The sequence below is a fragment of the Leucoraja erinacea genome, chromosome 25, assembly GCF_028641065.1.
Source record: "Leucoraja erinacea ecotype New England chromosome 25, Leri_hhj_1, whole genome shotgun sequence".
Lineage (NCBI taxonomy): Eukaryota > Metazoa > Chordata > Chondrichthyes > Rajiformes > Rajidae > Leucoraja > Leucoraja erinaceus.
Genome location: NC_073401.1, coordinates 18,351,170 through 18,378,504, shown reverse-complemented (window position 1 = coordinate 18,378,504; position 27,335 = coordinate 18,351,170). Strand labels below are relative to the sequence as shown.

The 27,335-nt window shown below is 42.9% G+C and overlaps 1 protein-coding gene across 2 annotated transcripts in view; it reads left to right on the top strand.

Moving 5' to 3' along the window:
* Nucleotides 1-8,512: 8,512 nt before the first annotated feature.
* Nucleotides 8,513-27,335, top strand: part of LOC129709466 (clustered mitochondria protein homolog) — a 57,595-nt gene continuing 38,772 nt past the window's right edge. Inside the window, exons 1-8 of one of the 2 annotated variants that reach the window (XM_055655880.1) lie at nucleotides 8,513-9,032; nucleotides 14,433-14,599; nucleotides 15,091-15,262; nucleotides 19,626-19,769; nucleotides 20,567-20,712; nucleotides 21,936-22,090; nucleotides 23,255-23,389; nucleotides 26,124-26,271. In XM_055655880.1, coding sequence (XP_055511855.1) covers nucleotides 8,951-9,032; nucleotides 14,433-14,599; nucleotides 15,091-15,262; nucleotides 19,626-19,769; nucleotides 20,567-20,712; nucleotides 21,936-22,090; nucleotides 23,255-23,389; nucleotides 26,124-26,271 — 1,149 coding nt within the window. In that variant the 5' untranslated portion in view covers nucleotides 8,513-8,950. Of the gene's footprint in view, nucleotides 9,033-11,238; nucleotides 11,820-14,432; nucleotides 14,600-15,090; nucleotides 15,263-19,625; nucleotides 19,770-20,566; nucleotides 20,713-21,935; nucleotides 22,091-23,254; nucleotides 23,390-26,123; nucleotides 26,272-27,335 lie in introns of those variants that run through there. The other variant, XM_055655881.1, reaches the window with a different exon arrangement.

Below are 27,335 nucleotides of genomic sequence, written 5' to 3'. Positions count from 1 at the left end.
TTGGTTATTGCGAAGTGAGTGGAGGTGTTCGGCGAAGCGATCGCCAAGCCTACCCTTGGTCTCACTGATGTAGAGCAGCTGTCATCTAGAGCAGTGGATGCAATAGATGAGGTTGGAGGAGGTGCAGGTGAACCTTTGCCACACCTGGAAAGACTGTTTGCGTTCTTGAATGGAGTCAAGGGAGGAGGTAAAGCGACAAGTGTAGCATTTCTTGAGGTTGCATGGAAAAGTGCCCTGAGAGGGGGTGGTTCGGGTAGGAAGGGACGAATTGACCAAGGAGTTATGGAGGGAGCGGTCTCTGCAGAAAGCAGACGGGGGAGGAAATGGGAAGATGTGACAAGTGGTGAGATCACGTTGGAGGTGGCGAAAATGTCGGAGGATTATTTGTTGTATGTGATGGCTGGTAGGGTGGAAGGTGAAGGACAAGGGGCACCCTGCCTTTGTCATGAATGAGGGGGGGGATGGGGAGTGAGAGCAGAGTCACGGCGTATAGAAGAGACCCTGGTGAGAGCCTCATCTATGGTAGAAGAGGGGAACCCCCGTTCCCTGAAAAGTGAAGACATCTCCGATGCCCTGGTGTGGAATACCTCATCCTGGGTGCAGATGCGGTGTAGTCGGATGAATTGGGAGTAGGGGATGGAGTCCTTACAGGAAGATCAAATGCTGGCAAATTCGATTATTATAGATGTGTAGATCCATTCCTTCTATCTAGAGATGCCGCCTGTCCTACTGAGTTATTCCAGCATTTTGTGTCTATCATCAATGTAAACCAGCATCTGCAGTTCCTTCCTACAATATAGATGAGCACTTGATGGTTGGCTTGGACAGGGTGGGCTGAAGTGGCTGTTTTTGAGCTGGACGATTCTCTTGCAGTATATGCTAGAAAAATTAATGGAAAGCGTTGGAATGAAAATAGTTTTGGAATCATTGCCAATAGGTGATTCAAACACAGGATGAGAATTTTCTAGAAGCTGGAGAAACTTCATCACTTGCAAATTCTTCTAGTCACACGCCACCCTGACTTTCATCCTTCAAAGCTTTTCACTGTACCTCGGTACACATGATGGTTCCTTTGTGAGGTGAAGCTGGGATGGTCAATATATGCTGACCTTCCAATCGATGTTGTCATTTTACAACTGAGTTTTAAACATTCATTAAAGCTGTGGCATTGCAATGGAACATTTATTTATTTATCAGGATCACTAGCTGAAAATACTGATTATAAACTAAAGATACAGTTGTTTGATCGAGATGAGCCTCTTTAGCATAATATCAAAAAAAATACACTTCTCTCATTTGGTTCTAAGTTTCTTGACTATCCAAGCTCGCATATTCTTGATATGGCATTTTCAAGGAGCCGTTTTGTTGGATTTCGGTGTCCTTCCATTTTAAATAAACATTCTTTCTTCTATTTGGGAAGTAATTCCTATTCAGAATGATAATGAAGAAAGTAAGGATGATAACTCATGCAAAAGGAAGAATTGCAACAGGGTTTCTTGGGATCCCAACTGGAGAATTGCATCAAACTGATAGGACTTAACTAAGAGATAAACATGTTTGAACTTCAGTGATAATGTACTGCAACTGGCCATTTATCCTATCATTTAGAGGAACATGAAGTCAACATCGATTTTTTGATGACTAGTTGAGATCAGAAATATTTTGAGCATTTCACCCATTGTCACCAAATGTTCATTGTATAACATTTCAGTGGTGGAAAGGATGCATATTAGCTCTTTTTGAATATATAATCATTGACTACAGACCCTGACCTACTTGTAACAACAGCCTTGGGCTTTAGTTAAACTATTTGGATAAGCTGTCTCGACTTGCTATTCTCCAGACGTTATTGAATACTGAGGAAGCAAATTCCACATCGCTGACCAATTTAATGTGGTATTCTGAAAGGGGTAATCATTCTCATTTACAAATGCAACCAGACTAATTACTGTTTTGGGTACAAAAACCTTGGAATACCTCTATACTGGTTTGTTGGTTCCTGTAACTCTAGCATTCAACGGGTGCAGAACGTAATCTCCTCATAGTCCTCCACTGCCACTTTGTCTCTCCCTTGGTAGATCATTTTCATCCCCAGTAAAACTAAAGATGACAATAATCAGCATAAGATCTCATGAAATAAACCCCAATGATAGAGAAAATAAAGATATTTTACTGAAGATCAGCAGACAACAAAATGGAATTTATTGCAATGCTAGCTAAAGATAACATTTAAACAAGCTAAATGCCTTTTGGACGTTATTTATGAGCCAGCTAATCAAATAACGTTTCTTCAACTTTCCTTTTCTAGCAAGTTAATGACATGTATAGTCCGTGCTTTAGTCATGCCCTGTGTCAATATTGTTTTTCTGATCTTTAATTATATTTGTTTCCCTGTGCTGCTTAATTCTTCATTTGAACTGAGCACAAAAAGGACACGCTTTGTTTGTGAAAACTTTCAACTAGGAGTGAGTTCTCTAAAACATACGGTATAGCCTTATGGACCTGTCTCTCTTGGGCGATATTTTGGGTGACTACAGGCGACTGCCGCAAAATTTTCAACATTTGCTGTCGTAGGTTGACGTATTGTCATAGGTGCTGTCGTAAGTTGTTGCCAGGTATCGTAGGTGAATTCCATTAAAACTAGTCCCTGGCAGTCGCCTAATGAGTCGCCTAAGTGGGACAGGCCCACTTGGCAGTATCGGATCACATGCCCATTATATGCAACGCCTGACCTTTAGTTACAACTGCTGCCAATAAAATTAGCATGCATTGTGTATCTGATAAACTAATCTAAGACATTAATTTTGCAGTACCACATGTGAATGAATCTCTACTGCTTAGTTTATAATGTTCCTTGAATCTCCTTTATTATTGAAGCAGGTGTGGCAGGTGTGACTCGGAGATCAACAGTAAGTGATGTTTCCAACCGACAGCGTGCAGCATGTTAATCCCAAGTTTTATGTTGATACATCTATTGGCCCAAGGACGCTGCATTCTGCAGCCACGTTGAAGACCCGGTGCTTTCCACTTCACCAGTAATCAACTGCAATGGTTTTCTTGACAACAAAGTCTGCAAGGTCAACTTGCGATAATAAGTTTATAAATGTCCCAGTGCTCTGCTTATTAGACATAGATTGACACTGATGCACTTAAGGATATAGAAACATAGAAACATAGAAATTAGGTGCAGGAGTAGGCCATTCGGCCCTTCGAGCCTGCACCGTCATTCAATATGATCATGGCTGATCATCCAACTCAGTATCCCATACCTGCCTTCTCTCCATACCCCCTGATCCCCTTGGCCACAAGGGCCACATCTAACTCCCTCTTAAATATAGCCAATGAACTGGCCTCAACTACCCTCTGTGGCAGAGAGTTCCAGAGATTCACCACTCTCTGTGTGAAAAAAGTTCTTCTCATCTCGGTTTTAAAGGATTTCCCCCTTATCCTTAAGCTGTGACCCCTTGTCCTGGACTTCCCTAACATCGGGAACAATCTTCCTGCATCTAGCCTGTCCAACCCCTTAAGAATTTTGTAAGTTTCTATAAGATCCCCTCTCAATCTTCTAAATTCTAGAGAGTATAAACCAAGTCTATCCAGTCTTTCTTCATAAGACAGTCGTGACATCCCAGGAATCAGTCTGGTGAACCGTCTCTGCACTCCCTCTATGGCAATAATGTCCTTCCTCAGATTTGGAGACCAAAACTGTACGCAATACTCCAGGTGTGGTCTCACCAAGACCCTGTACAACTGCAGTAGAACCTACCTGCTCCTATACTCAAATCCTTTTGCAATGAAAGCTAACATACCATTCGCTTTCTTTACTGCCTGCTGCACCTGCATGCCCACCTTCAATGACTGGTGTACCATGACACCTAGGTCTCGCTGCATCTCCCCCTTTCCCAATCGGCCACCATTTAGATAATAGTCTGCTTTCCCGTTTTTGCCACCAAAATGGATAACCTCACATTTATCCACATTATACTGCATCTGCCAAACATTTGCCCACTCACCCAGCCTATCCAAGTCACCTTGCAGTCTCCTAGCATCCTCCTCACAGCTAACACTGCCCCCCAGCTTAGTGTCATCCGCAAACTTGGAGATATTGCCTTCAATTCCCTCATCCAGATCATTAATATATATTGAAATAGCTGGGGTCCCAGCACTGAGCCTTGCGGTACCCCACATATATGAAGACAGATGATCAAAACATCATTAAAGAGTTGGATTTAAAGGTGTTTCTCTGGGAAGAAGAGATGAGTAGAGTTGGTAAGGAGGAAATTCCAAATCTTGGGGACAAGACAATTTAAAGCAGCTGTGAACATGTAAACTGGGGATGCGTAAATAAGATTCGGATATGCACTAAAATTCAGTGTTCAAGGGCCTCCAGAATTCATGACTCATTTGGACCTCTTTTTGGCCTCTCAACATTTCTGGATCTATTTGTCACTCACCGCCAACATGATACACTAGTCATCGTTATGGATATATCTCAAACCAGACAGCATACATTTAAGGTAAGGTGTAAGAAGAATCTTAGTTTTTTTTTTCCCCAAGGGTGGTTGCAATCTGGAATGCACCCCTTCAGAAGGTGGTTGATGTAGGTACACCCGCAACCTTTAAAAAGATACGTGGACAAGCACTTGAATTGCTGAGGCATAGAAAGCTGAGGAGCAAGTGCGGGGATTAGGATTGACGTGGGCCGAAGTGCCTGCTTCTGTGCTGTATAAATCTGCTGCAGCCCTGCTGAGTGTTTCCAACATATTCATTTTCTATTTCAGTTCCATATCTTTTATTTTCTGGTGTGCCATTCATTCCTGATTTCAACAAAATTCTGGGGAAAAGGTCAGTTATTCTGATTCTGATTATGACATGTTAAATATTAGATAACAATTTATGATTCATAACTTTTTTTTTGCTGAATATCTGCAAAATGCAACAACCAGTCACTATGGACCAGTGTTTCGAACACTATATCAAGCAAAGGAGTCCTGGACCAGAACAATGTACGTAAGAAAATGGCAGGACAAGCAGAAAAAGTTTGTTAATTTAGCGATATGTACTGGTAAGAAATTTAAGTTGCTTTCCCACCTGGTTTTGGGTGTTAAATTTGCCAAATTCTATTTTATGTACCAGCCAGCTCATTTATCTTTGCTGAATTTGGAAGATCATGCTCTGTAATTCTCTGGGGAATTACGGATATGACACAAACTGCCGGAGCCACCTCCAGCATAGCAGTATTTAGTGCTTCCAGCTGTAAGGTTATATTTTTATAGCACATGGGACATTGATGCAGCTGGTAAATATGTTATAAAAGAACAAGTGTCCTTGTCCTATTAAACAAGTCGGATCCGGTTTCTGTAAATGAGCCAGAAGGCTTAGCTGTTCAAATAAGAACAAACAGATGGAAATACATACAAAATACTTAAGTTGACAACAAATAAGCAGGCGATGCAATAGCTTCAAGGGTATAAAGACATAAAGATGCCATGGGTTTGTTCCTGCAGCAATTAACCTCAGCCGGAATGAAAGTAGAAATTACAGCTTTGGGAACCAATATATTCACTGGATGAAATATAGGCCACTCATAATAACTAGTCTGTTCATTACAAATGATCTTTGAAGGAATGCAAGGTTCAAGGTTGACTGCTTGAATCGAAAGGATGTTTTGTTATGATCAGATACTGACCAGGGCCATGGAGGTCATCTCAGCTTGGTTAAGAAGTAACAGTTATAACATTGTAGATTGGTCATCCATGGTGTGTAACCTTAGAATTGGCTGTTATAGGTCACTTGTACTGATGCTTAGAGTGTGGCCTGTGGTATGCTGCAGGGAACGGTACTAGATCCACTGCTGCTTGGAGAGTTAGAGTCATACAGTATGGAAACAGGCCCTTCGGCCCAACCTGCCCACTGGCCAACATGTCCCAACCACACTCGTCCCACCTGCTAGCATTTTGTCCATATCCCTCCCAAACCCATTCCATCCATGTACCTGTCTAACTGTTTCTTAAACATTGGGATAGTCCCCGCCCAACCACCTACTGTGGCAGCTTGTTCCATACATTCACCACCTTTGTGTGAAAAAGTTACCCCTCAGATTCCTATTAAATCTTTTCCCCTTCACCTTAAACCTATGTGCTCTGGTTCTCAATTCACCTACTCTGTGCATCTACCCGATCATTTCCTCTCATGATCTTATACACCTCAAAAAGATCACCCCTCACCCTCCTGCGCACCAAGGAATAGAGTCCCAGCTTACTCAACCTCTACAAGGATGTAATGTCGAGGCTCTATCAGGTGCTGATAAGACCGCATTTGGAATATTGTGAGCAATTTTGGGCACCATATCAGAGGAAGGGTGTGCTAGTTCTGGAGAGGGTTCAGAGGTTTACACGAATGATCCTATGATGAGCATCGGCACTAGGTCTGTACTCGCTGGAGTTTAGAAGAATGAGCAGTGACCTCATTGAAACATACATAACAGTGAAAGGCTTAGATAGAGTGGATGTGGAGAGGATGTTTCCACTGGTGGAGTAGTCTAGCACTAGAGGTCATTGCCTCAGAATTAAAGAACGTTCGTTTGGGAAGGAGATGAGAAATTTATTTAGTCGGAGGGTGGCGAATCTTTGGAATTCTGTGCTAGAGAAGGCTCTAGAGGCCGTCTATGGATATTTTTAAGGCAGAGATAGATAGATTCTTGATTAGTACAGGTGTCAGAGGTCATGGGGAGAAGGCAGGAAAATGGGGTTAGGAGGGAGAGATAGATCAGCCATGATTGAATGGCGTAGTAGACTTGATGGGCTGAATGGCCTAATTCTTCTCCTATTCCTTATGACCTCTGCCTTTTGCTCAGACCCTCTAGTCCTGGCAACATCCTCGTAAATCTTCTCTGTATCCTTACCAGCTTGACAACATCTTTCCTATAACACCGTGCCGAGAACTGAACACAATACTCTACATGTGGCCTCAGCAACATCTTATACAACTGCAACATCACCTCCCAACTTCTAAACTCAATACTCTGGCTGATGAAGACCAATGTGCCAAAAGCCTTTTTGACCACTCGATCTACCTGCCACTCCACCTTCAGAGAACTATGCACTTGCGCTCCTAGATCCCTCAGCTCTACAACACTACCCAGAGCCCTACCATTCACTGTGTAGACCCTGCCCATGTTAGACTTCCCAAAATGCAAAACCACACATTTTTCTACATCAAACATTCCTCAGCCCACTTGGCCAATCGATCCAGATCCTGCTGCAATTTTTCACGACCATCTTCACTATCTGCAAAACCACACCCTTTTAGATCATCTGCAAACTTGCAAATCTTGCCTGTTTGTTCCCATCCAAATCATTGATATAGATGACAAATAGTACCTGGCCCAGCACCAAACCCTGAGGTATACCACTAGTCACAGTTCTCCAGTCCGAGAAGCAACCCTCTACCATCACTCTCTGCTTCCTTCCATGAAGCCAAGTTTCTATCCATTCAGCTATCTCTCCTTGGATCCCAATCGATCTAATCTTCCAGAGCAGCCTACCATGAGGAACCTTGTCGAATGCTTTAATGAAGTTCATATATACAACATCTACAGCTCTGCCCTCATTGATCACATCTTCAAAAAACTCAATCAGATTTGTAAGCATGACCTCCCACATGTAAAACCATGCTGACTATCCCTAATCAGCCCTTGTCCATCTAAATACCTATATATCCTATCCCTCAGAATACCCTCTAGTAACGTTCCAACTACAGATGTTAAACTCACTGGCCTATAGTTCCCAGCATTTTCCCTGCAGCCCTTCTCGAATAAAGGCACAACATTTGCCACCCTCCAGTCTTCCGGCACCTCTCCTGTATTTAAAAACGATTCATTGGTCATCTATATTATTGATTTGAATAACAATGTGTTTGGTTAGAAAGATAGACACAAAATGCTGGAGTAACTCTGGGACAGGCAGCATCTCTGCAGAGAAGGAATGGGTGACGTTTCGGGTCGAGACCCTTAGTTAGTTTGTGAATGACGTCTAAATTGGTGGTGTAGTGGACAGTGAAGAAGGGTATCTGAGATTATAGCAGGACAGATGAATTATAGAAGTGGGCCAAGGAATGGCAGATAGAATCTAACTTGGACAAGTACGATGCTGCTGCATTTACTTTTTTTGGAGGGAGGAAACTACGGGACAGTTGCGGGGTCGAAGGCAAGTAAATGAAATATGGCCGCGGGACTCTGGAGCGCACGCCGGGGTCTCTAACACAAGACCCGGTGTGCGAAGACCCGGCGTGGCTTTAAACTACAGATGCCGGAATCTTGAGCAGCTATGTGATGGATGTTTATGTAAAAAATACATAGTGCTGGTTCCAAAATGACAATTACGAAAGTGGCCAAGGAATGGCAGATAGAATCTAACTCGAACAAGTACGATATGCTGCATTTATTTTTTTTAAACTAGGACAGTGACAAGTAAATGAAATATAAGGGAAACACAAGAAACTACAGATTCCGGAATCTTGAGCAAAATACAAAGTGCTGGACGAACTTGGTGGGTCAAACAGCATCTATGAGAGAAATGGACAGAACTGAGTAATTTTAGGCACAAGGCATAAGTTCAAATCAAAGCCAAGATTTGGTAATGTCATTTTCTGGATCTTTTTATTTGTTAAACTTCTCCCTATTTAATTTGTTTAAACGTTTTACAATATGATATTGTTTCCTCTAGAATCAACCTCATTCTGCCCTTGGATTTATCCTACAACTCTATTGGCGCTTCAGCAGTTAAAACAGATCACTCTGGAAGGCGCCCCGACCGGTACACCAACTTTTCGTAGGGAAATGGCCATATTGAAGAACTGGGCGTTAGCCTCCTGCCTGACGTAACAGCTGGGCGGAAAGGCGACGTGAGTTACCTGTACGCGGCGTGGGCAGTTTTATTTTAAATTAAGGATGGTGAGTAAAGGTGCGGGGACTGAAATTGGGAGTGCAGCGAGCAACCACCCCGGGAAGGAGACTGCAGACAACTGGGCAGGTGAGGATTCAGATCCGGTGTTGTATGAAAAGAGGGCCGAAAACATCCAGTGTGAATGAAAGTTTGGGAATGCAATAAATTAATTATCAACAGGGCGGTGTCGAGTACTGTGGTGACGGATTCTGGAGAGGGAGGGAGGGAGGGACTGGGATAGAGATAAGCAAAGGGAATAATTGAAGACTCAATGAGCCGCCGAGTTGGGAACTTTGCTAATGCAACTCTGAAAAATCCCTTAAAGCTATGACATGAGAGTTAAAACAACGAATCTAAAAAACAACCAGTTCTTTAGAAAAGCTCGGCGGATACAGACTAGGGGGGTTTATTTTGATATGGGTAGAAACTAACGTAAACCAGAGAGATTCTGGGAGTTTAATGGGCATTATTAAAGATGAGCTTGTACCTGAAACGGCATTTGTGCAGCACGTTCCACAGCATGTCTCGCATACTAAGGGAGGGGCAGATTGCCATATTTGCGCCTTAAACTGATCAAAGTGACTCATACCGAAGAAAGGGTGTGTACCAGATATCAGGTTAGGGGTTGGTTGTGCATCGTTCAGGCTGAATGGAATTGTGGAACATTGTGTTTAAGCAACAGAAACAATACTGGCTCCACCATGCTTTTATTCACGCGAACCGGAGCAGTTTTGCTCCCCCTGTTTTTGGATTATCTACCTGACATGATTCACTTGAATTTGCTCCTTGTAGAGACAATTTGCACTAAAACACCTATAAACTATCATCCAGCAATTTGGAAATCCTAATGTTTTGATATCTGGCTCATCAGGTGATGTATGTACACTTACCTGGGCCCCGGTTCCTGTCCTCCCTTTAAACTGCAGATACAATACTGGAGTAACTCACCGGGACAGGCAGCATCTCTGGAGAGAAGGGACGGGCGACGTTTTGGATCGAGACCCTTCTGAGTCCGAAGAAGGGTCTCAACCCGAAACGTCACCCATTCCTTCTCTCCAGAGATGCTGCCTGCCGAACGCACTATGGGAACTACACTCGCCCCCCTGCAGGAACTATACATCAGAAGGTGCAGAGCCAGCAACATTATGGGAGACCCCTACCACCCCAGCAACGGACTGTTCCAGCTGCTACGGCCAGGCAAACGCCTCTGCTGTCATGCTGTGAAAACAGAGAGGATGAGACGGAGTTTCTTCCCACAGGCCATTTGGACTGTAAACTCTTATCTCACCAGGGACTAACGTACTGTATCAATTTACTGTTGTGTTGTGTCTTTTTAAAATTGCTTTTTAAAAAAAAAATATGTAAATGTTGATTCTGTTACATATTGTTTTTTGCACAATCCGCAGGCATTGCCACTTTCATTTCACTGCACATCTTGTATATGTATGTGACAAATAAACTTGACTTGACTTGTCCTGCTGAGTTACTCCAGCATTTTGAGTCTATCTTTGGTTTAAACCAGCAACTGTAGTTCCTCCCAACAGTCCCTTGAAACTGAAGGTACACAAAAAATGTGGAGAAACTCAGCGGGTGCAGCAGCATCTATGGAGCAAAGAAAATAGGCAACGTTTCGGGCCGAACCCCTTCTGAAACTGGACTGGTTCACTGCATAAGTAACTACAATACTCTTGCGCAAGTAAATATTGGGGTGTTAACATTTAATGGTCTGGAAAGTCTGGCACCACCAAAGTCACAAAACTTCTGGATGATCAGTGTTTTAACTGTATTGATGAGTTTAACAAACTGCTGCAGTAAAACACCTTTTGTCACCATTAATCTTGCCCTGATTGTCAGTTTATTTTGTAGTGGAATTTTCTGATGTGATTTACATACTCTAAATATTGCTTGGTATCATCGTTTGCAAGAATGAAATCCTGATGGAAACCAAGTTGTCATTAAGATTTACAAAGCTAAAGTGATTAAAAGGGAACGACAGTTTTGATGCTGGAAACTGATTCAAATAAATCACAGAAAATGGTGTTGGTATTGGGTTAATTATATTGTATTTGATATATGATGTGTTTAAATTTTGAAAGATGCTTACATTTGTGGTTAGGAACTGTTTACAATTTATCAGATCACATTCCAGAAGTAAAGTATAACCAATGTAATCATTTAGAGGCTGGTGGATGCATGGAATGAGCTGCCAGAGGATGTAATTGAGGCAGACACAATACCAACATTTGGAGAGGTACATGGGTAGGAAAGGTTTAGAGGGATATATTGGCCAAATGTGGGTCGGTGGGACCAGTGTAGATGGAGCATCTTAGTCGGCATGGATGAGTTAGATCGATCAGACTTGACTGGCTTTCACAAAGAAGAGATTGTCAGAGAGATCGCTTCCCTTCACCCTGCTCTGGTTGCAAGTAATGGATGGCAGGAGGGGGTGGCACTGATGCACAGGTGGAAGTAATCAGAAAAGACTGCAATGTTTTACAAAATTTGCCAAGCTAAAATTGTTACATTAAGTCTCAATTTAAACTCTTTTCTGACTATACAACCTGTTCATTGCTCTATGGCTGTAGAAAATGTTGTTGAGACAATTTAACAATATTAGCCAGAAAAATCCTGTAAAACATGCAGTCTTTTATGATTTCTTCCATCTGTGCATCAGTGCCATGTTTCTCCTGCCATCCATTACTTGCTGACCGGAGAAGGGAAGGGAACTCTGACAGCCTCCTCTGCTACGAGAGGACGAGTTTTACCTGCGAGATGAGATAGCCATTTGAACTATGATGTCAAGTATCTGAAGAAGGCTAAGCATGCCCAGTGCTTAAAGGAACATGAGTGATGTACAGTGAAACATGGAGTAATGTAAGAGGTGATACTGCCGCGTCTCAATGTATGTTGAATTCTCCATATACAGCCATGCACTACCTTAGCCTGCAACATTGACCTCATGGGAATCAATTCTCCTCTCCAAAACATCGACAACCAGACAATAACATAATTCTCTCCTCCCTTCCTTTCTCTTTAACCGATGACTTATCAGGACTCCACCTTTCCTCCACCCTTCCTCACTCGAATACAGACTAATGGTGTTGCAACTTGTTTGCTGTCAAGGGTACCTCCCTCTGTCTCACAGGTCAATGTCACATGCAACTGTCTGATGCTATTCCAGAAAGATGGGTCCATATTGCAACCTATGAAATGTCCTCTGAATTTAAAACTATCAATGTTTCACATTCTTCCTTCTCAATATCAATGTTGGTTTAATCTCCCTTTGACATGAATATAGCTGCAAAGTATTAATTTCAAATTTAACACACCTTCCACCTGCTCAATAGGACATTTTACTTTTATCCATTGTCCTTTCATATATTTACAAAACATTTTGCTGCTACTTGATTTTACGTCATGCATCGTCTTGGTTTTCTAATTTATTTGTTAATCTCATATCTACACTTTCTAACCTTCCCAAGGCTTTCTGTGCTGTTGAGTCAGGAGTTGCATCAGACAGAAGAGCTCCAGATTCTAGTCTTTGACTAGATAGCCTGCAAACTAAATCTCTTCATTGTATTTTGGTATGCACAACAATAATAAACTAAACTAGTCAGAACTTTATCTTCTATCATGTAAGTTCCTGGATACATACCAATTCTATACATACCGACCATAGTTTCATGGTTGCTGGTTTGTGTGTGTGTCTTAATAATAAAACAACATTTTGGTTGGAAGACTCCTGTCATTCCCAACAGCATTTTATTACTTTAAATCCTCTGTGGGGAGTTCCTGTAGCCAACATCAAGAGCAGTGTGAGAAAGTTTAACAAGATGGTATATTACAAGAAAAGGAGTCGTCATTTAAAACAGGTGTGTATAAGTTCTCTTGGAGGGTGATGACTCGCTGAAATTCTCTCCCCAGAGAGTGGTGGAAGTCAAATTGTTAGACATTTTTTAAGATGGAGTTCGGTAAATATTTGAAAGATTAAGGACAAAGGGGAGCTGGCACAGAAGAGGAATTAAGCTATGATCGTGTTGAAAATTAAATGAATTGTTGATACACGGAAACATGAAACATGAACGAGAAATGGTTGTTAAGCAGGTCAGGCAGCATCTGTGGAAAGATAAACAGAGTTAACATTTCAGGTTAAGGGCCCTTTAGGACTGGCAAAGATAAAGCTAGTTAAAGATCTTTCCCACAGGTTCAGTAAATAAAATTAAAAGAGGTTGGGTAATGCATACACTCTGTTTTCTCAGCTATCCTCAGTAGCACTTGGTTTTTGAGGGTGCAGAGATGAGGAGGAAAGAATGTTGCGTGCTAATTTTGTTTTTATTGTTAGAATGAACACCATTTTGTGATTTTGGAAGACTTTAGATAAGTGAAATGGGTTGGAATCTGAATTGTAAAGCCTTGTTAGAGGTAGCTGCAGTATGGGTGTGGCAGATCCACCCAGGACACACCTACTCAGACAGGTTTAATCAGGAGCTGCTCTGAAATAGGAAACCGTGCATTAACTCCTGTAAAACACCTGAAATTTGTCTGTGGCACAATTCATAGAATCCTTCGAATGTGCTGAAATTATTTAAAAAACGTCAACCCTTGTTAATCTGCAGCGGAGCTTGCAACTTCAGCTCACCCTTCCTTTCACAACCGGATTACTTTAATAATTTTTGGAGAAAGTCCAGGTGCAAGAAATTAACTTCCTGTGCCTTTACAAGGGGGGAGGTTCTCAAAGACAAATATTACTGAGATTTCAGTCAGAACCCAGACCTTGCTGCTGGTGCAACTGAAATGTATGATACAGTTTAGATCTTCCCTGAACTGCCGTGTACAGTGAGATGTTCTAAGAGGAGAATATTAAAGCATTTTAACTTGTCTTATTCCAATGCCAAGGCTGGGCTGAATTGGACAGACATTGATCTGAATCAATGGAGACCTCGGGATTAATGTGGAGTGAAATCCATAGGACCATGATTTAGTCAGGAGCTCGATATATTTCAGTTTATTTCAGAAGCTATTTTTGTGGAGCAGCAGTAGAGACCTGAGTTTGATCCTGACTACAGGTGCTGTCTGTACGGAGTTTGCTCGTTCTACTTATGACTACGTGGGTTTTCTCCGGGAGCTCCCGTTTCCTCCCACACTCCAAAGACATACAGGTTTGTAGGTTCATTGGCTTTGGTAAAAGATTGTAAATTCTCCCCAGTGTGTAGGATAGTGCTAGTGTACGGGGATTGCTGGCCAGCGCAGATTGTATTCACGCTGTATCTCTCAGCTGAACTAAACTAAAATTGAATGATTATATCCCTCAGGCAAGCATCAACATTGAAAAACGTAAAATATTTTGACTGCGGTACACCCGACTTAGATCCAAATTAGTTCTATAGAATCCAAATAGCAGACATACTTTATGTATTCACGCTTTGTTTCCTGTTCTAATTACTTTACGGTTTAGTACTCATGGTATTTATTTTTCTTTTGCTATAGATTCTGAGCGAGGTGTTGCTCTGCCGAATGGTACAAGCACCAAAATGACACCACCAACAGGCAGTGCAGGCACAGCTGCCAATGGCACCGAAACAAACATTGATGCTTCTCAGGACACATTTCATATTAAGGTCCAACTTCCAGGAAGTGACATCATCGACCTTCAAGTAGGTTCTTTTCTCCTGTCAATGAACAGAATTTTTCTGGACCCATAACTGGAAAATGTCCCAACGTAACTTCACAGGTGTCAAACAAAAGGAAATGAAGATAATGGGACTAACTAAAATATTAATTGTTACATTTTATCATTGAAGCATTGCAATACCAACAATCAGTGTAGATTGGTGAAGACCAGCGTATATATATGTGTGCACAGCAGGGTTTGGGCAACAAGGTTTTGGATGAAGGGACAGACAGTAGGAGACTGGTTGAGAAAATGTAATTTGGTGGTGAATAAAAGTTTCAACAATAGTTGGGGATTTTGTTTTGCAAATCTCTATCCCACCAAAGAGTAATCAATAAATTGTCTGGGTTTATTTTTTAACTATAATTTTCAATGTCATGAACACCCAATTATTTTAAGTGGTTTGCTTGTTGATAGTTGAAAGCAAGAGTCGGTATCACTTGGTGTAATTAATCATCTTGTACCTTTGCGCAGTTACCTCCGCAGGAGATGGTCCAAGAGATTGCCCGTGTTCTGATGGAACGTGAGGACACATGCCATCGAACCTGCTTCTCAATTCAGCATGATGGTAATATTCTGGATAACTTTGCAGAGTTGGCAAGTATAGAAGGATTGAAGGATGGATCAGTTTTTCGAGTGGTTGAAGGTAAGGAGTGCCGCTATGTTGAAAGATCTTTGTTCTCTCTTCAGATTTTCAATAAGCTTTATTTATCTGATATTTGGTTGATACACGAACGATTGGTAGTGACTCAATAAAGATCAAAGTAGAGTTCTTACATGTTGGGGATTTGTGGGAACCTCTGATTCACCACCCATTGAATGCATATCCTGGCTGTGCCTTCATTAGAAAGAAGGGATGGAATCTTCCATGTCAGGAATGAGAATCATTTTGGTTACCTCCATGAAATTTTTATTGGAAAGTATCAGAAAGACTGGATACACATTTGCTGCCTGTATTTGTAATGGGAGTTGGTACATTTGTAAGAGACTTGTGAAGTGGAGAGCTGATCATTGGGTAAAGGACCAAGATATAGGGAAGTTGGAGGGTGTGAATAAGAATAAATTAGGATTTAATATCACGACTGTGTATCTATGTTAAATATTTAACTAGTAAGTGGTTTCGGGATGCCTAAAGGGAATGCACCAATACATGTGCTGCAAGTATAAGCACATCTGATTACACCAAACATAATCCAAACAAGAACTCTTTGCTTAATGTACAGTAGAGTATTTTGTAGGTTTGTCAGATAGAGATTAAGCAGATCAGGCCTGCCCTGTCAAATTTAAAAGAGTACGAGGCGATCCTACTCTTATCTGACATGTGCTAAATCCTTCCAGGACCAGACAGGGTGGATGAAGGAATGTTGTTTTTCTCAACTATGGCGCCCAGAATTACACGTCACAATCTCACAGTTAAGCCCCTGTCCCACCTTCCTGAGTTACTCACAAATTCTCCCGAGTTTTCCCCTTGATTCAAACTCGGAGAATGTCTGTGGTGAGTCCGTAGCGAATCCGTAGGAGTCCGTAGATATTTCGTAGCGGCTCGTAATGCCAGCCGTAGGTACTCGGGGCATCAGGTAAGTCGGGACATTTTTTCAGCATGTTGAAAAATGTCCACGAGTTTAAAAAAATATAGCCCCGAGTACCTACGGCTGGCATCTCCGAGTTTGAATCAAGGGGAAAACTCGGGAGAATTCGTGAGTAACTCGGGAAAGTGGGACAAGGGCTTTAGAGGCTGGCCATTACAGATGGCGATAGATATCTTATCAGTCAGAGGCTGGTAAATATTTAAAGTTCTCTACCCAGGAGGGATTTGAGGCTCAGGTGCTGAGTACATTCAACAGATCCATTGTATTTTGAGTATTGAGAGAATTAAAGTTTTGGGCAGGGGTGAGGTAGATGAATATCAACAGCATGGGTTGCGGGTGTTGGAGAGCCGGGGCTGAGGGAGGGAGGGATGGAAGAAGAAGCAGCAGCTGGGGCAGATGCGGATGGTGAGCCAAGACTGGCGAGTGTTTGCCGGGCTGGCGAGTCATGGCCGTCCGAAGGGGGGGGGGTGTGATGGGTGTGGTCACACACACCTTTTTTTCCTCAGAGTAAAAAAAAAAAGAGTGTTTAGGGAAACCGCTTGGTAGGTTTTGCGCACTGGGATTTGTGAGATGTGTGCCTCTACTGAGGTGACGGCAGAATATCGAGTGCGGTTAGGGTTTAGGTTTGGGTTGGACGTGGCCACAGTCCCGGCCACCACCACAGGTACTGATTTTAAATGAACAGCCATGATCATATTGAATGGCAGTGCTAGCTGTGAAGACACTGAAAATATTGGGGGGGAAATGATTTCAGGACAGTTTGTTAGGAAAATGAAGGAAATGGTAACAGAATACTTATACAGCTGAGTGAGTATAAATTTATGGATGAGAAATTGAGTTCAACCACTTGATGACTTATTTGACACAGTACCTAGCATGTTAGATAACAAGGAAGCCAATAGATGTAGCAAATTTTGTTCTGCAAAATTTGGTCTGTGAAGTACCCTATAAAAGATTACCGCATTAGATAAGCACCTGTGTACTTAAACGTAATAGATTAAGTCCAGGGGGTCAGATATGGGGCTTTATGTGTGGGCCAGATATATTGTCAGTGCAGAGGGGCTCGGAGCAAGGCCAAGCGTGCACCCAGAGTCAAGGTCTGGAATAGTACTTGGTGTGCAGTCAAAGCTAGGACAATGGAAGTGTTCAGCACTGGAAACCTAAGCAGGTAAGCAGCTATGATCAGCATAGGATAGGGAGCCAGGTGTAAGGCTGGACTCAGGGTCAGGAATGAGAGAAGGTATGCAACTGGGGACAGGGTCAGGAGTAGTACCAGGGGAGCAGTGAGACCCAGGTTGGTGACCATGGGCCAAGTGTTTGATTATAATCTGATTTCCATACATGAATATACTAAGATCATTCGTGAGTTGCAACTGTTGATCAGAGCCTGGCTCTACTGTAGAATGTAATTAGGAATGTAATTTAGCCTAACTTTATTCATAGCTAATCCAATTTAAAGCATAAATATTGCATTCAAGTGTAAGTTAAAAGACTTGATACAGTATGCACCAGATTTCACAATTTCAAGCTGAAAAAAGCAAAAGCTCCGTACCAATGGGTCCCCCCCCCCCCCCAATTGAGAATCGCAATTTCTCACTCCCAACTCTCACCCAATGTTGGCAGCCCTGTTATTACACACGTGGAAATTGTGCCACCCTTGACTGATGTTGCTGAACAGAAGCTATGAGTCAATAATGCTGGAGGCAGGTCAAAATGTGGGAAGAGGTGTTTTTTGCAGACACTTCAATTCTCTCGTGTTCGTGCCATTACTTGCAAGTGATTGTTGTCTCACTGTGGCATGCGACAGTGCTGCTGACGAGGCTGGTTCTGTTCATTTTGTGCTGAGCAGCTCCCTCCAGCACCAGCTCCCTTTGAGCTCTGCACCTCCCCCCACACCCTGAGGCTTTCTGCAAGTTATTGGATTTTGTTTTCCTTTGTTTTATGTCACCTCTGCTTTGGAGAATCATAATGTGCTGATGTACCTAATTTAAGGCTTTCATATTTATGGATTGTTGTAAAGTATATTCCCTCATCATCATCTCTCATTAGTGTCTCCACCCAAAATGACACCCATTCTTTCTCTCCAGAAATACTGCCTGTCCCGCCTAATTACTACAGCATTTTGTATTTATCTTTGGTTTCCAGTTTGTTCTCTATATATCCAAATTGGTAATGAGACAATGCAAAACTCTGAAATTGCATGTAAAACAGCACATTGCTAATTTAAAGCAAATACAGAAATTGATAGATACATTACACGGATCAGGCAACATCTCTAGAGAGCGCTTCATAGTTGAGACACATGGAACTGCAGATACCAGAATCCTGAGTAAAACACTGTGCTGGAGTAACTTGGCACAGTCTAGGTTGACCATTGGCAGAGTTGAGACCAGTTAAATGGACACTTTATAAATATCTGCGGGAAGGTGGGGTGGGGTTTGTTTTAGTTGCTGAAGGAAGACCTTTGATCAATCTGGATGTTGGTGCAAAGTAAATGTGAACGATGCTAATGTAATAGCAGAAATGCTGTTCGGGTGTAAAAATGTCAATGGTTTTTCATGTGATTGTCGGCACAGACAATCTCACATTTATCTCATAGTATCATTACGTCATAGTATCTCACATTTCACTTCACTTTGCAGTTTATTTTGGTGATTTTAAGGGTGTTTGTGGTACCCGCAGTTTAGCAGGTCCTTGGTAGAGTTTGGAATGTTTTCACTGTGTTTTGGCTGGTGATGATCCACTGGGCAAAGTTTTGCTCAACCCTGAGGTTAATTTCTTCTGCACCTAATATTTCTGAACTCTTGATCCAAGCGGTCTATTCCTGATATATGATTACGTTTATTTCCTGATTAAACCTTCAAAATCCCAACTTGCCATCTTTGCCTTTCACCCTGACTTGAATATTTTGTCTGTGAACACTTTCAAACTCTTAAAATACTCCCACTAGTCTGCTGTCATTTCCCCCACCAGCATCTGCTCACAGTCTACTTTTCCCAGATTCCCTCTTGCACAATTGAACCTCGGGTAAGAGAGCACACTGGATTTTTAGTACTCCGTATGTGAGCAGAATTACTAATATTGCTTTCGGAATTTTACACGTAGGTGAAACCATTAGTTCTTTGGGTAAAACACAAAGTGCTAGAGGAACTCAGTTGGTCAGGCAGCATCTGTGGAGAGAATGGACAGGAACGTGTTGGGTCTGGACCCTTATTCAGACTGATGAAGTGGGGTGGGGGGGGAGAAAGCTGGAAAAGAGGAGTGGGGATGGGACGAAGCTTGGGAAGTGATAGGTGGATATAGGAGATCAGTGTCAAAAGTAGACAAAAGGGCGCCAGACAAGGAAAGAAGAGGTGAAAGCTAGGTAATGGGTGGAAGGGGACAGGGGAAAGAGAGTAACTCTCTTCTTCACTTTTTCAGAACCGTACACCATCCGCGAAGCTCGACTTCACATCCGGCACATCCAGGATCTGTTGAAGAGTCTGGACTTGGGAGACGCCTATAATGGCATTGAGTGTAACTCGCTTTCTTTCTTGAGTAGTTTTTCCGAAGGGGATATTGGAGGTATAAATATTTGTGTAAATATTTGATTAATAAGAGAGAAGAGACGCTTCAGTTTAGCTTATTCTTCACTGAGGTAGAGGGCTCCATGATGCTGCTTTCGTTTAGAGATACAGCGCAGAAACAGACCCTTCGGCCCACTGTGTCCGCGCTGACCAGCGATCCATGCATATTAACACTATCCTACATACACTAGGGACAATTTACATTTATACCAAGCCAATTAACCTACAAACCTGCACATCTTCGGAGTGTGGGAGGAAATCGAAGATCTCGGAAAAAACCCCACGGGGTCACGGTGAGAAGGTACAAACTCCATACAGACAGCACCCATAGTCGGGCTCAAACCCGAGTCTCTGATGCTGAAAGCGCTGTAAGGCAGCAACCTCACTGCTGTGCCGCCCCAAAGGCGCAAGGTGTATCATCTTTAGGGTTTGTGCTGGCGTAGCCCTCAGGACAAATTTGACAACCAATTTACATTCTTGTGTGAACCGATAATTATGACGTGTGTGTTACAATATTTTTTATAGTCAGATTTAGAGGAGTTGACAAACATATAAAAGTTATCAGTAAATTGTGATTGTTAAAAGCTGTGCTCCTGGTGAGAGCAGGAATGTCTTCCTCTGATGTTCTGCTGCATCAGTTCTTCAACTCGACAATAGTTCTTCGGGATAAATTTAATTTGCATCCCGAGTCCCAGTTTCGGGGCGATGTTCTGGTTCCTGGGGAGAAGGTATGAGTTTGGCTTATTGTCACGTGTACCAGGGTGGGAACAAAATAATTGTATTTTCTCTCTCTAGAAACATCTACGTCTGGAAAGAGGAAGAGACGTTCTGTTTCTGATCAACCACTCGACACTGTTGAATGTTCCCCACCAGAATGCATATTGCCAGGTGCCAAAGATCGGCCTCTGTCACTTCTACAGCCGATGACCATGGATAACAAGGTGTGTCAGTTTATAACAAAACCACTGAGGGAATGACTGTGCATTGTGCTCACGTTCACCCCCTTTATATTTGAAGAAGCAGGGTTGTGACATTTCTGGCTAAGTTGGTGGTTTGGAGGATGTGATGTATTGGAAACTGAGTTGTCGCAAACAACTTCCCTCTGAAAGCTTTTTATCATGGTACACTTGCTCCGCTTGTTCTTGCTTCATTTTGTGGAGATAACGTTCTTGATTGTGAAACAAATTCTGTAGTTGATAGAAATTTCAATTTTGTTTGCAAAATCAAAATGGAACAAATGTTGAAAAATTGAAGTAAAAACAGAAAATACTCAGTATGTCAGAAAGCATCTGTGGAGACAGAAATGGAATTAATATTTCAGGCTCTGAAAAGAGGTCATGGATCTTACTTTCCCTTGCAACCGCCGGAAATGCTACACTTGTTGCTTTACTTCTCCCCTTCAACTTCATCCAAGGACCCAAGCAGTCTTTCCAGGTGAGGCAGAGGTTCACCTGCACCTCCTCCAACCTCATCTACTGCATCCGCTGTTCCAGGTGTCAACTTCTCTACATCGGTGAGACCAAGCACAGGCTTGGCGATCGCTTCGCCCAACACCTCTGTTCAGTTCGCAATGACCAACCTGATCTCCCGGTGGCTCAGCACTTCAACTACCCCTCCCATTCCAAATCCGATCTTTCTGTCCTGGGCTTCCTCCTTTGCCAGAGTGAGGCCCAGCGCAAATTGGAGGAACAGCACCTCATATTTCGCTTGGGTAGTTTACACCCCAGCGAAATGAACATTGTCTTCTCCAATTTCAGATAGTCCTTGCTTTCTCCCTCCTTCCCCTCCCCTTCCAGTTCTCCCACAAGCCTATTGTCTCTGCCTCTTCCTTTCTTTTTCCTTCCCCGCCTGACATCAGTCTGAAGAAGGGTCTCGACCCGAAACGTCACCTATTCCTTCTCTCCATAGATGCTGCCTCACCCGCTGAGTTTCTCCAGCATTTTTGTCTACCTATGCATCTTAGATGCTACTTTTAGTTTGTACCAAGATACAGTGAAGAGTCTGAAGATGACTCCCGACCCATCCTTTTCCTCCAGAGATACAGCTTGACCCATTGAGTTACTCATTTCTCATTAATTCCATTTATTTACCTGTTTTTGCTGGTTATTTCTCTCTCTGGGTTCAGTGAGGAGACGGAAGGTGCTAATGGAAATCTTCTCTCTAGCATCTGCAGTGTCTGAAGTCTCTGATGATGAATGGGTGGAATCCTCCGCCTGGGAACCGTAAAATGCGAGGAGATCTAATGTACCTTAACGTCATTACTATGGAGGATCGTCACATCAGCATCACTGCATCCACACGAGGATTCTTTATCAACCAGTGAGTCCAAACCTCCTTGCATGTCTTCACAATTCTTCTTTAGATGGGCCCTGACTCTAAATTCCGTCTGTCCATTCCCTCCCCAGATGCTGCCTAACCCGTTGAGTCCCTCCAGCACTTTGTGTTTTGCTCAAGATTCCTATATGTGCATTTTCTTGAGCATCAATTGAATTGAATACTTTGACAAGTCACAGTGAAATTCTTTGCGAGCATACCCAAGGTTTGCAGACAGTCGCCCATAAAGGGCACTTACACAGTGTAACACTTTGTCTTGCAAATCTCCTTTAAACGTTTTCCCCTCTCACCTTAATTTTACCCCACCCCCTCAAAGCAGCTCCCCTCCCCCTCGCCGGAACCCGTGGCTCTTCCCCCTCTCTCACTGCGGTTCTCCCACGTCGGGACCTCCTTCATTCCGGACCTTGGCAGCGATGTACTCATTTCCACTTGTCCATCCTCGTCCGTTGGTTGTCCCCATCATCGAGCGCCACACCGACCTCTCCACTATCGCTGTTGGTTTCTCTCCGGACACCTCCGTGGCGCTGACCCAAGCCCAATCCGCAAGCTCGGTTGACCCAGGCACCGATGGCCGCGAGGCTCCACGACTGACCCCTAAGGCCCAGGCCTCGAGATTCCCGCCTCGGCTTCTCAGCGGCACCTCTGGAAGGTGTCTGCCACAGCGGCAGAACGATGCCTAGATTGGAGTTTGTAAACTATAAGGAGATGTTGGACAAACCTTGGATTGTTTTTCTGGAGCTCCAGATGCTGAGTGGTGACCTGGTGGAAGTATATAAAATTATGAGAGGTAGAGATAGGGTATGTATCTTTCTTTTCCCGGAATGGAAATGTCAGATACAAGAGGCATAGCTTTAAGGTGAGAGGAGAAAACTTTTAAAGGAGATTTGCAAGACAAGGTATTACATAGGTGTACCTAGAACACTCTGCCAGGGGGATGCAGATATGATAATAAAGTACAAGGGTCTTTTTGGCAGATATGTGAACAAGCAGGGAATTGAGGGATAAGGGCCATGGGCAGGCAGATGGTATTAGATTAGATGGGTGCGTTGAAGGGACCTGTTCCTGTGATATAACAGTCTGTGTTCAATGTCCCTTTTTCTGAACCTTGAAATAATGGTTGTTTAACATGGTTGCTCTGTTATTAATTAGATCAACGGCGGTTGAGTTCAATCCAAAACCCGACAACCCCAACAACCCCAACCTACTGTGCCATTCACTGGTGGATCTTCTCAATCAAATTAGTCCAATATTCAAGAAGAACTTTGCAGCCTTGCAGAAGAAGAGGTATGTGTGGAGCTAAACAATAATATCTTGTTTAGGAGGGTAAAATATTGATTGGTGCCCCTTTCCTTAAGATTTGAACCATGTGATTACCTCTATGATGACGGATCATTAAATAATGGTGAATTTACCGAAAATCTGTCTGGTAGTGGAGTAACCACAGAAGAAATGTTGCCCCAATTCTCTCAATTGCTTTATTAGTAAAATATTAATTGGGTTACTTTACAAGATAAGTTCCAGTATCTTGGAGGTAATTAGGTGGTTAATGAAAATAAGACATTTAGATTCTGTTCGTGAATTGGAACAGCAATCGTTTGACAGTCTCCCAGGATGAGATGGCGTGTGAATGTACATCGCTGCTAGTGGTCGCATGGGGGGGAATAGACACTAAGCCACAGGATTTCCAGGCAACTAATGTGTCCACTGAATGGAACCCCTGCAACAAAGAGTTCCCACTGTGTTTGAGCTGGCCAAGGTTTTTAGATAAAAGTAAAGTAAAAATGTTGATGTATCTCACTGGGCACAAGACGTGAGAATTGTACCAGATCTCAGACACCAAATGAAACTTTGGAGACATAATTAGATGTGTTAATGGCATGCTGCAACCTGACTGGGAATTGGTAATTGGTATGTGGTTTTAAACAGGTTATTGACACTACAGATAGACACCTGAGGAGAAAACCTTGGTGAGAATGAGCAGAGATCTGACAGATATCTGTAGAGATGGACTAGTTATAATCTGTAAACTGGAGAGGTTTAATCAGCATACAAATAGTAAAATTATACCCGCCCAGTGATCACAAGACACAATCATCATGGTTCAATCTCTCCATAGAAGACTGAAAAGGTGCAGAAATTGCTTAAAGATGCGGGTACACATTCTAAAGATTTGGTTCTGTTCCAAGCAAAGGCATTCAGCCTGCAGCTAATGTGCTCAGTTGAACAGGTAACATGTCAAAGAAACTGAGTTTAAGGCGATCAGTAAGGTGACACGTATTCCAACTGTCCAGCCATTGTGTAGACATTGTGCAACAAAGACATTGAATGCTGGTGTAATTCAGCGAGTCAGGCAGCATCTCTGGACTGAGTCTGAAGAAGGGTCCTGACTTGAAACATCACCCGTCCATGTTCTCCAGATATGCTGGCTGACCAGCTGAGTTACTCCAGCACTCTGTGTCTTTGTTTTGTAAACTAGCATCTGCAGTTCCTGGTTTCCACAAGGTGATGCCAGAAGTAAATATCTTGGTCAGAACAGCACGAGACAAGACAAGAGGTCTTTAAATGCATTGCATGATCAAGTATGTTTGCCCTTCATGTAAGTGGTTGCCTCCGCAGAGAAGATGCCCATAGTACTGGGATGAACAAAGATATAGTGTTATTGGCAGGTAAATTACACAGAATTACATGAGCAGGCTTGACCTTCCTGGAAGGCAGAGTCATGGCCTCCTTTGTCTTCTATTTCTTGTGTTCCTGCCAGCTGTCCTGCCTGGCAGTGTTATGTTAGCACACACTAACAATGCTGTCCTCCATCTCTGTATATGTTTTTATTTTATTGGCTGTCTTCCAATTTAGCTCTAGAATTTAGAAGATTGAGAGGGGATCTTATAGAAACTTACAAAATTCTTAAGGGGTTGGACAGGCTAGATGCAGGAAGATTGTTCCCGATGTTAGGGAAGTCCAGGACAAGGGGTCACAGCTTAAGGATAAAGGGGAAATCCTTTAAAACCGAGATGAAAATAACTTTTTTCACGCAGAGAGTGGTGAATCTCTGGAACTCTCTGCCACAGAGGGTAGTTGAGGCCAGTTCATTGGCTATATTTAAGAGGGAGTTAGATGTGGGCCTTGTGGCTAAGGGGATCAGGGGGTATGGAGAGAAGGCAGGTACGGGATACTGAGTTGGATGATCAGCCATGATCATATTGAATGGCGGTGCAGGCTCGAAGGGCCGAATGGCCTACTCCTGCACCTAATTTCTATGTTTTTCTATGTTTCTATGTTTCTCTAGTCTTTCAGCTCAGGTACAGGGTCTCAAACCGAAATGTTGATTGCCCATTCCCCTCCGCAGGTGCTGCCTGACCCACTGAGTTCCTTCATAGCTCTAGATAGACACGAAAAGCTAGAGTAACTCAGTGGGTCAGACAGACTGCATCTTTCGAGAAAAGGAATAGGTGACGTTTTGGGTCAAGACCCTTTGGTCTGAGAAAGGTCTCAACCCAAAATGTCATCTATTCTATTTCTCCAGAGATGTCAAGTCAAATCAAGAGAGTTTATTGTCCCGTGACCCAGATAGGGCAATGACATTCTTGCATTGCCTGACCCACTGAATTACTCAAGCTCTTGGTGTCGATCTTCAGTTTAAACCAACATCTGCACTTCCTTCCTACACGTCCTTCATAGCGTTCCATTTTTTCCCCATATGGTAGAAGAGGTGGGCAATTGACATCAGAATGAATGAGTCTGGAACAGAAAGAATGAGGAAGTCTGACCAGAAGTCATGTCAATAAATAATGAGTTACTCTACCAGATCAGCTTGAAGGAGGGGCAGCGTTGTACAGTTTTTGGAAGTTATGGAGATGTCACAATAATTATATAAGAAGTACTTCTTGAGTACTTTGCCGGCTTTATTTTGGAACAGTTGCCAGAGGATGTGTTGCTGAGGGAGTCCTGCATGAAAATGGACTGTCGAAAATGGTCATAAAGTGACCGGTACAATTTTTGTTTGTCTCTTAAATTTCAGGACAAACAGTCACCCATTTACAAGGCTCGCCACTCCGCTGCAGACCTACAGCTGGATCATCCCACACAAGCCACACACAATCGACTTTGTGAGGGCAGAGAACGTGTACACCTCTCCAATTTGTCATGAAGAGCATATCTCCGGGCAGGTGAGAGAATGGGTATTGCATCAGAAATTGTGGAGAGCTTGAGCTTTGGAGGCAAGGGGTGATGTCACACAGTTCATTTAAGTTCATAATTTATAGGAATTAGGCCAATCAGCCTATCAGGTCTACTCCGCCATTCAATCATGGCTGATCTATCTTTCCCCCTCAACCCCATTCTCCTGCCTTCTTCCCGTAACATAGAAACATTGAAAATAGGTGCAGGAGTAGGCCATTCGGCCCTTCGAGCCTGCACCGCCATTCAATATGATGATGGCTGATCATCCAACTCAGTATCCTGTACCTGCCTTCTCTCCATACCCCCTGATCCCTTTAGCCACAAGGGCCACATCTAACTCCATCTTAAATATAGCCAATGAACTGGCCTCAACTACCTTCTGTGGCAGAGAATTCCAGAGATTCACCACTGTGAAAAATGTTTTTCTCATCTCGGTCCTAAAAGATTTCCTCCTTTATCCTTAAACTGTGACCCCTTGTTCTGGATTTCCCCAACATCGGGAACAATCTTCCTGCATCTAGCCTGCCCAACCCCTTAAGAATTTTATAAGTTTCTATAAGATCCCCCCTCAGTCTTCTAAATTCTAGCGAATACAAGCCGAGTCTACCAGTCTAACCCCTGACACCCTTACTAATCAAGAATTTGTCATTCGATCAACCATAAAATGGAGTTAGATGTGGCCCTTGTGGTTAAAGGGATCAGGGGGTATGGAGAGAAGGCAGGGATGGGATAATGAGTTGGATGATCAGCCATGATCATATAGAATGGCAGTGCAGGCTTGAAGGGCCGAATGGCCTACTCCTGCACTTATTTTCTATGTTTCTAAAATATCCATTAACTTGCCCTCCTCGGCCTTCTGTGGCAATGAATTCCTAAGTAATCCTAACATAAACACTTCCTTGGGATGGACAGAGTAGAGTGACTGTTTGAAGAATCTGGTATTGATGGGCAAAGTTCAAGGGATCAGCCATTCAGGATAAGATAACATGAGATGAACTTTCTTGATGTGGAGGACTGTAGAATTCTTCACTTCGTTAAATTGCTTTGTCAC